The 12,928-nt window shown below is 36.7% G+C and overlaps 1 protein-coding gene across 2 annotated transcripts in view; it reads right to left on the bottom strand.

The window, feature by feature from the left end:
* PTPN13 (protein tyrosine phosphatase non-receptor type 13) overlaps positions 1-12,928 on the bottom strand; it is a 565,956-nt gene that overhangs the window by 350,870 nt on the left and 202,158 nt on the right. For both annotated transcript variants that reach the window (XM_053703380.1, XM_053703379.1), the window contains exon 3: positions 12,269-12,438. In XM_053703380.1, coding sequence (XP_053559355.1) covers positions 12,269-12,438 — 170 coding nt within the window. The remainder of the gene's footprint in view (positions 1-12,268; positions 12,439-12,928) is intronic.

Consider the following 12,928-nt stretch of genomic DNA (forward strand, 5'->3'; position numbering starts at 1 on the left):
GTATCTCCTTTGAGCACTAACTATAAATGCTGTAAACTAATGCAGCCATTTGGTAACGTGCCAGATATGCACAATCTGTTATCTTGCAGTACAGTCTACTGACTAAAAGTGCAATACTTTCTTTGTGCACAATTCGACAATGCTGCCCTATAGCTAAAGTATGACGAGATGTGGCTAAACTATACATAACAAATGTACATACTGATAATCCTGTGGGCTGCATGAGACATACAGGTATTTACCCTGATACTGTTCCCTCCACTGTTCTTACCCAGCTTTTATCCTTGAGAATACAGTAGAGAGCCCATCCTGTACTGTAACTAACAGAAGAGTATATACTAAGGGAGTACATCATCATGACCAAACACAAGGAAGCCCATGGCAAGCTTCTGACCATAATTACAAAGTAGAGATTTACATTGTACAGACAGTACTTTCCAATGTCAATCTCTTCTAGGAACTATCCTATGAGGGAAAAATGTGAGTAATATCCCTGAATCTTGAAGAAAATGCAAAACATCTCAAGCTTCATCAGCTACTAGACTAGGCAAAGAATTTACCTTTCTCTCTTGGTCTCCTGTGAAACTTAGCACCCTCCCAATTAGGACATACTGAAGTAGGCTCAAGAGCATGCATGCAATTTGAGCACTATATGGTTGCAGTATTTGTAATAATAGTATATAATCACTAATCTGTAAGGTCCATAGGCCCTGTAATCCGTCTGTTCCAGTGTACCTTCTCTTTATTTATTATACCCCATGTATAGCAACCCTGTATGAAAGCATGAAAGAAGGGGGTTTCGACCCCCTTGTGGAACTTTGAAAATAAGAGGCATTGGCAGGTCATACGGTGGAGATAGCTGACTAGATAAGTGAGATCTTGTATTGGTATGTATGTCTGGCTTTAATTAGCTGACACATGGTAGATAGTGGGCACAAATTTCTTGGGTATGGGGTTATTTTCTTTGTAAAAAATGGGTTTTATTGATGTTAATTAAACAATGTTAATAAAGTTGGCATCTGCTTCACAAACTCAGGAGCCCAGGAGCCACAAGCTCTTAGAAGTTTACCCCAGGCTTCTAACTTTTTAGTTCTTCTCCATATAGCTATATACAAATACCACTGTCTGGCTCCTAAAAGTATGTCAGGCTCCAAAATATTCTAATTGACTCAGTTTGAGAATATAAAGGCAAAGGTTCTGAAGCGCTATGGTGGCAGCACTCGAACACCTCACATGATCCACTATGAGTTATCGCAGGGAAGCAGAAAACAGCTCACCAAAGCACAAAATGTAGAAGAGGTCTGAAGACTGCATCTAAACTATTATAAAAGGTAAGCCAGTAACATCCAGAAGACTGCAACATTGTTGCACTTTTCATCCATCTGCTCTTACCTCTCCCACATTAAATTGTTCCCAGCCTAAATGGTTCTACACAGTCATTTGAAAAGTTTGTTTGGTTCACTTATTCCCATTGACTCCGGAATGCCTCCTTCATACTAAAGGGACGGTTTGAGATAATAATATAAAATGTCTAAATATGTGTAGTAAATGCTATGAGTTTAAAAAAAAAAGAAGCTATTATGTTCAAAGTTTACTATTGCTTATGTGTAGAATCAAAGTGTTAACTGAAAATATAAACATCTACTGTAATTAGCATGAAAACGAAGAGCTACATGGCTTCAAGTGAAGTCAGGCTGCACCACATTTTCTGGGCCTACAATTTAAAAGTAATTAAATACGTCCAACCTAATAAAGCATATAATCACACACTGAGCTACAGAAGATGCAAACTAATTCTGATTCTGCCTTTCTGATACTGTAGACTGCCTTTGGCAAACCATGCTTGGTGGCTTGGAAATTTTTGGCAATCTGAATGGGAAAATAATACCGCATCCCTGTGGTCTCAATGATGAATCACTTGTTTGACACAGAAGCCAAACTTTGTTTGAAAAAATGATTAAAAGACCAAAAAAAAGGGGGCTATTTCGAAAAAAATGCAAATGACCAAGTATAAGTAGCAAACAATTATTTTCCCTTCTATTCAGTGTTCTGTTGATTGTGCTAATACAACTAACTAGTGTGAGAATTCATGGCAGTACATTTGTAGAATACAATTTTAACAATCTTGAAAAATGATAGCGGATGTTACGAGCTATTTCTGAATGCAAGTATTGTGCAAAGTAAAATGCTATTTAACTGCAAAAAAATGATAAAATAATTGGGGGAAATTGTGCATTTTTAATGAACTTTAAATGAAACAAAACAAAAGAAATTTGACTTATTGTAATAATCTTTGAAGAAAAAAATAATAAAGAGTGCAATCTTTTAATATTCTCTTTGTTCTATGCACCACATACAACAAAGCAGAAATAAATTGCTCCTATTAAAATTTAATAAAACATTGAAACTCATTTTTCATACAAATATAGGTGATAAAGCTACATCAGTAAATTAAAAAATTGAAACAAGCGTGTAGTACACACATCAAAATCCAGATTTACCAAAAAAAAAAAAAAAAAAGGTTTTCCAAGGATAAATTGCAAATACAGTGATATTACGCCAATGCTTAGAAAACAAAATAATTGATGACCGTATTTATTTTTATTTTTTTAAAAGTACTTACAGGTATATTAAAATCAAAATAAAACACAATTACAATGAATAATTATTAGCCTTACAATAATATGTAGCTGTTTTTATTATCATTATATTAGTGGTTTAAATATTGATGAAAAATTTAGTTTCTATAATAAGGTACTCTAGATTCTATAAAGTAATAGGTGCTGCCATGTGTGAAATAGTTTTCTATTTATCTCTGTCTTCTGTGGAGAACAATTAGGGAAAGATATATAAACTATATACAGTATAACCAGGCAATAAAGTACAGTTTGTGTAAACAACCGACATTGTTGACGGGTTTTATATCTGTTCCTTATTGTTTGCAGAAAGACAGTAAGCGAAGCATAAAACTTAAGTTTAGACATTGGGGCGTCCATTATTTATAGAAACTCAGTGGAATTTAAAAAACAAACAAACTATTTTTAGAGTTAATTTATAGTAAAAGGGGACAAAAAAAATAATTACAGTATATTGCAAAGTGTTTTAACTACAAATAATTTCATACTTTCAATATCCATTTAATTTCATCCAAACTTCCATTTCAGTGCTTTAGTGCTGCCCACACTAATTAGAAGCTGTTTTACAGTAGGCCAAGCTCTTTTAGAAAACAAAATAAGTTTAAACAAAGTTTGTTTGTTATTACTATGATTGATGACACCTATACAGAAATTAAGCTCCTTAGATAAATGGTGGCACACTTGTGATATTTCTGTTGTAAAGTGAGTGACCATCTAAATTTTGCGTAGAGTCAATAGGCAGTGCATAATTATGTTAAATACTCTCAAACTTTACTGGAAATACTACGGATCAATGGTCCAATTTAATCTCATCTTTACATTAGAGAATGAGCCATAGTTGGTGCTACCATAGCATAGATCAGTAATGTCTTCTGTCCACAGAGAAAGCAGGGGGACAAATTATGTTGTCCTCTGTACTGAAGTTCTTAAACATAATAAACATTTGATACATCTTCATTATACATATACCATGCTATTAGTCTGACCTTGCTACAAACTACACATATCTGTACATATCAGTGTTCTCCCCAGGACCTTTTTAATGAGTGAGCGGGTGCCGTGCCCCACCCAGCTGGATTTACTGACCACTTGGCTAAAATTTTAGCCAATATTAAGGTAAAATGATCTAATATTAAAAATGTTCAATTTTTATTGCACAAATTATCATTAAATACATTTATGTTAAATTATGCAATTAATTTGTGCTTTGGATAGCAGAAAAGTATATAATTTTTGAAAATACTAGACTGCCCCACCCAGGGACTTCTCCATGGAAAATGTTGCCAGCTGGGTAACATTATGAACACTGCATCTATTGCACCCACAACTGGAACAAACGTATCAGAAGGATCATATGGAACTTTTCACCAATAACATTTAAAAGAAAAATGTTTACAAAGTAAATTGGAAAAACGTTCCCCTTCAATACAATAGGTGTGATGATCTTTATAATGTATTAGCAAACAGCAAGGAGAGAGAACAGGAATACAGACTTTATTCAGCAGCATCCATCTTAACAATCACTGCCCGCCCCCTCCAATCACATCAAATGTTAACTGTTTGTAGTGCACAGAGTGAACTAAGCATAACTATTGAACTTAAACTATAACATAAAGCATACACATCATTACATCTTCCCCTTCAAATATGAAACACTTAATATGAGACAAAGTCTTCCCATATTTTTGGTTTGATAGCTCGACCACAACGAGAGAAAGTAACTGCTGGCTCACTAGCAGTACAGTGTCAGGTTGAGAGTCATTCCCAGCATTATCGCAAGCTGATACACTTATGTTGTCCTCAAAGTCCTCAGTAGACTTTACATCCATGTTAGGGAATTCTGTGCATTCATTGCTTTGCTCTTTATTGTCATTGCTGCTTGGTTCCCCGAGTAGAGTATCAGCTGCAGTGTCTGGTCGAAGATGACGCCTGTTGCGTCTCAGTTTCTGTCCACACTTGGTTTTGATTATATATGACCTTGGTGAATTAGCTTCACTGACAATTCGAGCAGGTTCCCATGTATCCCCAGTGACTCTGTGTCTCACAGCTTGCCCAGCTCTGAGTGGACCAAGTAACTTGGTAGATTTGTCAAAATACAGCTTTTGCTTTTTCATGTTTATGTTCCTCTGACCTGTTACCTGATCCTGTGGGATAGTCTGAGGCTGCAATTTCTGTGGTGCAATAGGCACTGTGGTCCTCAGTGCTCTACCCATGAGCAGCTGTGCAGGTGAACATAAACCCTCCATGGGTGTTGCACAATAGTTTAACAGGCCTAGGTACACATCCTGCCCTGATGATTGTGCTTTTCGGATAATGGATTTGGCTATGCCAACATACTTCTCAGCTAAACCATTGGCCTGTGAGTGATACGGACTTACTGGTTTGTGCCTGACTCCCCATTCACGCAGAAAGCACTGGAATTCAGCACTTGAGAATTGCGGGCCATTATCAGACACAAGTTCTTCACACACTCCATGTCTCGAGAGTATTGTTTTGAAAGTCCATATGATTGCTGATGCTTTTAGATTTCTCAGCTGTGCTAACTCAAAGAATTTGCTGTAGTAATCTACTACTATCAGGTAGTGGTTGTCCTCAAAATGAAAAATATATGTGGCCAGTCTCTGCCATGCACGTGAGAGGTTCTTTTGCATTGTTTTTTTTAAATGTCTGGCAGGTTTCACATGTCTTCACAAGTGTCTCAATATCAAGGTCCAAATTAGGCCAGTAAACCACATCCCGTGCTCTGCGCTTACAAAGAGTAATGCCCAAATGTCCTTGGTGAATTTGCTCCAATATTTCTGCCTGCTGTGATTTAGGAATAACAATACGGTCCCCCATGAATATGATATCCGTATGAAAGGATAGTTCATTTCTCACAGGCCAGAATCCCTGCAACTCAGGAGAAAGCTTCTTTCGTTTTTCTGGCCAGCCATTGCATATGACACAAATTAGTTTTTCTAGTACTTTATCTTGTTTGGTATCTTGTCTAATTTTTTCCAGCCGTACATCAGCTATTGTAATATTTACTAGAACTGTATGTACCTGTTCTGCCAATTCAGGTTCATCCCGTGCTTCATGTTCTTCTGGAAACACACTAGACAGCGTATCTGCCATCGGAATTTCCTTTCCTGGTTTATATTTCACTGTGAGATCATACTGTTGTAGTTTCATAACCATCCTCTGCAGGCGTGGAGGTATAGCAGATAGTGGTTTGTGATCAGTTTCCACAACCACTGGGCGACCATAGATATACTGGTGAAATTTCTCACATCCATTTACAATGGCCAACATCTCCTTCTCAATATGAGCATAATTGGCTTGTGTTGTTGTCAGAGCTCGTGAAGCATATGCAACAGGATGTCCTTGTTGCATTAGCACAGCACCTAACCCAAACTGGGATGCATCCACTTGAAGCACAGTGTTGCAGTTTACATCAAAATATTTCAGTATTGGCCCCGGATGTTTAGTGATCAGTTTTTTTACTTTCTCAAATGTCTTTTCCATGTTTGCGTCCCAAGACCAAATAGCATCCCTTTGTAGCAATGCATGTAGTGGGGCTGTCAGCTGAGCGAGGCCCTGAGAAAACTTGGATAGATAATTAAAAATGCCTAATGATGTCTCTAGTTCCTTCCTGGAGGATGGGGCCTTCATGCTAATAACTGCTGTTATCTTCTTTGGATCAGGCTTTAAACCCTCTTTGGTTAGAAGGTGTCCAAAATATGTAACCTCTTCTACCCCAATTTGCATTTTGTTTGGATTGAGTTTAAGATTTTTCTCCCGACACCGCTTGAGTAAGGCAATAAGGTTTTCGTCATGTTCTGTACGATCCTTTCCATAAACCAGCAAATCATCAATTATTACTTCAACACCATGTAGACCAGCAATCAACTCATGTGATTTCTTTTGAAATATCTCCTGAGCAGAAGCAATGCCGAAAGGTACCCTTGTGAAACGCCATCGTCCAAAGGGGGAGTTGAAAGTGGTCAGGTGACTGCTGGGTTCATCAAGACGCAATTGCCAGTAACCAGATTGTGCATCTAGTACACTAAACACTGTTGCTCCTACTAGCTTGTGAGCTATATCATCTATGGTGGGGAGTCTGTAGTGTTCTCTCATTATTACTTTGTTCAAATCACGTGGGTCAATGCAAATACGAATTGCGCCTGTGTTTTTCTTCTCTACCACAACCATAGAACTGACCCATTCTGATGGTTCTGTGACCTTTTTTACTACCCCCAACTTCTCCATCCTAGTTAGTTCTTGTTTGACTTTAGCCTCAAGGGATAGAGGTATTTTCCTTGGGGCATGAATGACAGGCTGTGCACCCTCTTTTATACGTATGCGGCTAATCCCCGGGAGGCACCCTAGGCCTTTGAATATATCACTGTACTCATGCTTAATGTTGTCCTTTGACAGTTCGCTGCACCCACCATCCACAGCCATAATGATCTTTACAAGTCCAATATCTTTACTTGTTTTTAGACCTAATACTGCTGGGGCTTTTGTTTCTATCACAAACAATTGTAAGACCTTTTCAGATCCCTTGTAAAAACATTTTGCATGGCAGCGACCCATCACTTTCAGCTTTTCACCACCATATCCCAACAGTTTTGGTAGGTCTTGAGTCTCTAAGGGGAATTCATTTCTAAGGAGTTCCAGGTATGTGTGGCTTGGCACACAGTTTTTCTTGTGCCCCTGTATCTATTTTGAATGTGACTGGAGTTTTGTGAGCCCCTATCTGTAGGGTTACATTTGCTTCATCTGCAGACTTGTGCGATTTCTGTACTGCTGCAAGATATATTGGGGTGCAATCTGAGTCTAACCCTGCATTGTCATCATTGACCTCTATGGCGTGTACAGCCTGTGTTTGTGTCCTTGCAATATGGGAAAACAGTTTACACACCCTGGCAAAATGTCCTCTTTTCTTGCATTTATTACATATATGCCACCTTGCAGGACAGGCAGCATTTTTGTTGTGCATGTTTCCACAGTAGCCACAGGTTGCTTGTGTGTTACTTGTCCCAGTGTCCCACTTGCCTTTTATCCCCTTGTGTCCTCTTTCTTGCCAGTATCTGCTGCTTTGATTTTCTATAGCACTGATCTGGTGTTGTGTTCCTTCCAGTACCTGCATTTCCTTTCTTGACATTTCATATGCTCAAGCAATCCTGATGGCTTTCTCAAGATTTAAATCTTCTTCCTGCAGCAGCTTTTCCTGAACTTCTTTAAACTTACTGCCCATCAGAATACGGTCTTTTATCATATCACCTGCATCATAAAAAGCACAGTCTTTGGCAAGCAAGCGCAGCTGTGTCACCCATTCATCCACAGATTCACCTCCACACTGATTCCTCTCATAAAACATTTTCCTCTGCACTGTGATGTTTTTCCTTGGATTGCAGTATGCTTCAAACTTTGCAAACAATACCTCTGTTTTTTTTTTGTCATCTGCAGTGATATCCCCACTTGCCTGCCAGGCTCTGCATACATCACGTCCCTTTTGTCCCACACATATCAAAAAGTGTGCTGCCTTCTGTTGCTCAGTCCATCTGTCTGCATCTGGGCCTGCAAACACAAGTTCAATCAGCTCCCTCCACTTTGACCTATTATCAGAAATGTTCCCTGATTCTAAAACCAGAGAAGGAATGTTCTTTGTGTTGCTGTTTGCTGCCATGTCACTTTTCACCCCACTTCTGGTACCATGTGATGATCTTTATAATGTATTAGCAAACAGCAAGGAGAGAGAACAGGAATACAGACTTTATTCAGCAGCATCCATCTTAACAATCACTGCCCGCCCCCTCCAATCACATGACTAAAATGTTAACTGTTTGTAGTGCACAGAGTGAACTAAGCATAACTATTGAGCTTAAACTATAACATAAAGCATACACATCATTACAATAGGCGCATTGCACATGCGCAAAAGCCGGTTACAAGGAGGATAGAAAAATGACACGGATTACAAGAACATGCTGATGTCACTTTTTGGGTTGACTGTCCCTTTAAGAGTGGTCACAACAACAAAACCTAACGTTTGGTATACCCATATGATAGGCTCATTCCACCTCTTTCCCTAGTTGAGAAACAATGTCTAACGCTCCCTTATAAATATATTCAGGACTAGCTTTATTTGCAGATCTTATCTTCAGTTAACATATTGTCTTGTAACTAATATACATTTTACTATGTACTTTACTATTTTAACTTAATAATCTTCTATGTTTATGTATTTTCAAGGTCCAAAAGAGACCGTCTATATCTCCAGAGTTCCTCTAAGTGTAATTTAGGTACCGTACAATTGGGCCCAAGAGTGAACCCTTGACAAATGGGAGGAATTAACCAAACTCAAAATAGAGGTTCCAATTTAAATTTATATATAGTAAAGTACACTTCTATATGAACCCTCAAAGACCTTATCTATATACAGAGTATTCTCCATCATGCTGGCCGCAAAAACCACCCCCACACTATTCTATATTTAAGTACCCGGGTATTTTTTGGATTTTACTGGGTTACATAAAGCGCGGTTTCCCTTGTATTAACCACAGTCAATCCAATAATTACAAACATAAGCTTATATATGTATTATCATTTAGAAAATATGATATATATATTAATTGTCACGTTTATTTTACCTTCCTTTTTCCTCAAGCGTTTACGTATGCTTTTATCATTAATTTTAATGGTAAATTGTTTTTATTGTTTTAAACATACTACTAAAGTTGTGGAAGAGTTAGATTTTCTTTACATAGAGGTTTCATTGCTTATGATGCAATAATGATATTGATTCTTCGTAATTTTTCTGTTCCTATAACCAAGTGTCTTCTCACATTGTTGTAAACATTTGTAAGACTTATACAAAGTCCTCCGGTGAGTTACTTAAAGGGACACAAAACCCAACATTTTTCTTCCATGATTCAGGTAGAGAATAAAATTTTGAACAATATTCCAATGTACTTCTATGCTCTGATTTGCTTCATTCTTTAGATATCCTTTGTTGAAGAAATAGCAATGCACATGGGTGAGCCAATCACATGAGGCATCTATGTGCAGCCACCAATCAGCAGCTACTGAGCCTATCTAGGATATCGGGAGAATGAAGCAAATTAGATAATAGAAGTAAATTAGAAAGATGTTTAAAATTGAATATTCTTTCTAAATCACGAAAGAAAATGTTTAGGTTTCATGACCCTTTTAAGCTTATTTGGGTCCTTGAGTAGCCCGTTTGGAGTTATGGAGGTGCATATATTCCTTAAAAATGATGTTCCATTTTTACTGTTCAATAGCACTACGGTTGATGGTGTTTTGGTTTCTAGATATTACACATAGTGATCTATGGGACATTTTGGTCAAACTGTTCCATCGTCTGTATGGAAGAGCAGCATTTGTGCATGTCAAAATATTTTGTCTGAAAAATATTACATAAATGCCAATTCCATTTAATTTGATACTAATACTGCAATATTAATTTTGTACTTATTACAACGCCACTATGACAAGACGGAGCTTTTAAAAAAATAAATACATCTGAAAGGGACACTCAAGTTAAAATAAACTTTTATGTTTCTGAAAGATCATGCTGTTTTAAGACACTTTCCAGTTTACTTCCATTATCAAATTTTGCAGTCTATTTATATTCAGAATTTCTGGGGAACAAGATCCTACTGATCATGTGCACAAGCTCACAGAGTATATGTATACTAGTCTGTGATTGGCTGATGTCTGTCACATGATACAGGGGCCCGGAAAATAGGAGAAAAATGTATATGTCAGAGAAAAAAAAAAATCTACTGATTATTTGAAATTCAAAGTAGGTGTTATTGCCTTGTTTTTTTAATTATGCACTTGTTAATTATGCAATTGTGCTGTATTGAAGGGTCCTTTAACGATCCTATTTTAGAAAAGAAAAGATTACTACAATGATAATTTTTGTACTTAAAGGGACAGTATACACTCATTTTCATATAACTGCATGTAATAGACACTACTATAAAGAATAAGATGCACAGATACTGATATAAAAATCCAGTATAAAACTGTTTAAAAACGTACTTAGAAGCTGTCGATTTAGCTCTGTTGAAAAGGCAGTTGGAAAGCCCACTGCAAGTGGGAAATAAGACTCCCCCCCCTCCCCCTTCTTTTGCATATGAAAAGACCCAAACAGGAGCAAGCTGGAGAAGGTAGCTGACGGTATTCAAATAAAACTTTGGGGCTTGGTTAGGAGTCTGAAAATCAGAGCAATGTTATTTAAAAATAAGCAAAATTATACATTTTTTAAAAAAAAAAACTTTATGGGCTTTATAAATAGACCATCTACAAAACATTTATGCAAAGAAAAAATGAGTGTATAATGGCCCTTTAACCTTATTGGGCCTTTTTTAGCATAACAATTCCTTTAAACAGCATTTGTTTTATCATCGCAAAAAAATGTACTCTTATTACAAATTTATATTAGGATTAATATAATGTGCAATTAAAAAATAATAATTAATTTCAGAGATAATGTTTAAATGTAGGTGAGTACATGAGTTTTAATCTTGAAGAAATAAAATAATAATAAAACCTACACTGTACAAGCCATGACAACCATGACCTTTACATAAAGAAGTTTCAGTTGATGAGAGGATTTTCCCAAAGCATACTGCATTTCCCAAGGCTCTCATTATCCAGCAATCTTAATAAAACCAACAGAATTCTAGTGATAAGCACAAAACTAAAAAAAATAGGAGGTTGGGGGGGGATCTTCTTTGAAATTGGCTCCAAACCACCTATCTTTCAATGGCACAGAAAAAAATGATTTGTGTAAATTAAAAACACATTACACCTTTTTTTTATTTGCTAATAGCCTAATCCATGTCAAAGTGTATTGAGATCTACATGCATATGATGCTCTTGATTATCTGGCCAGTTCAGGAGCAGCAATGCATTGTGGTTCTTGAACAAATTAACTAAGTTATTAAACACATGTATTTGAGCAATAATGAAATAGTCTAAAACATTAAAGCATTACTACACTAGTATGTACCTATAAAAATAAGGACAAACAATAGTTTGTCTTTACCATGAAATCCCACGTTTAATGATTAGTGTAAAAATGAGCACCACTATCAATAACACTAGAAAAAAGACCACCTCTCTTTTTGTGTGCCTCTCTTTAATACATTATTAAAGGGCCATAAAACAGGTTGAGATCTGTGCATATCCTAAAAGGGCTTATTAATTAAAAATAGTTTGAATAAAAAAATAGTTTGTTTTTAAAATAATTTTCAAAAATAAGCAAAATTAATTACATAGCTAAGCTGCCTGGAGCAGCCAACTCCACCCCCTTATCAGTGTTTAGACACAGGCATTGTATTTCAACTGAGTTCACAGCTGCTAGGCATGCTCCAGCAGATAATACCTTTGACCTTTTGCATTCATTCTACCAAAACAACAATAGATATAGATACAGCCATAGAAGGAAATGTGAAGGGGGAGTTAGAGCTTTACGATTCAGAAACTAAAAAGAAAGGGTTAATGGCGAGGCACTGCAGTATAAATTTGCAGGTAAAGTAATTAAAGTACATATTATTATATTTTGTCTCTATCCCAACGTTCATGTCCCTTTAAAATGACATTTGAAAGATAGTTACCTTCTCAACATCGGTAAGTGAGGTCAACGACTTGGTCTGATGAACTTCAGGAGCTGTAAAGGCACGAAGGTCCTGATTGGAAACATTTTCATCTGTAAATGAGACACTTCCAGAGGGCAGCAACAGAAGAGACCACGGGGAGATGATAAAACCAAGTGCTGAAGGATCAGCTGAACAGAAAGAAAGATAAAATAGTCAATAGAGAACAAACAAACAAAACATCAACCATCACAGTTAACAGTAATACACATTTTTTTATGTTTATATACAGTATAATATACCAAAAGGAGCAGTTATACCTACCTGGTTTTAAACACTCGTCTAAAGAGTTTCCATGAGAATATAGGTTTGTTTTCTTGTTTATTTGGTTTTATTTTTAAAAAAACATACATACTACCAAAATATCTTATCAGGCAAACAATGACTCATGATGACTGGAATCCTTTCGAACCAAATCTAGAATGTTCTTTAGGTTTGTGGCATTTTTGACCACACTTGCCCTCAGGGACAATAAAGTCAAAACTAAAACTCTCATGATTCAGATAGAACATGCAATTTTAAATAACTTCCCATTTTATGTCTATAATCTAATTTGCTTTGTTCTCTTGGTATCCTAGGTTGAAAAGTATAGCAGGAGCAGCATGTCACTACTGGAGGAAG

Source organism: Bombina bombina, chromosome 2 (genome assembly GCF_027579735.1).
Source record: "Bombina bombina isolate aBomBom1 chromosome 2, aBomBom1.pri, whole genome shotgun sequence".
Classification (NCBI taxonomy): Eukaryota; Metazoa; Chordata; class Amphibia; order Anura; family Bombinatoridae; genus Bombina; species Bombina bombina.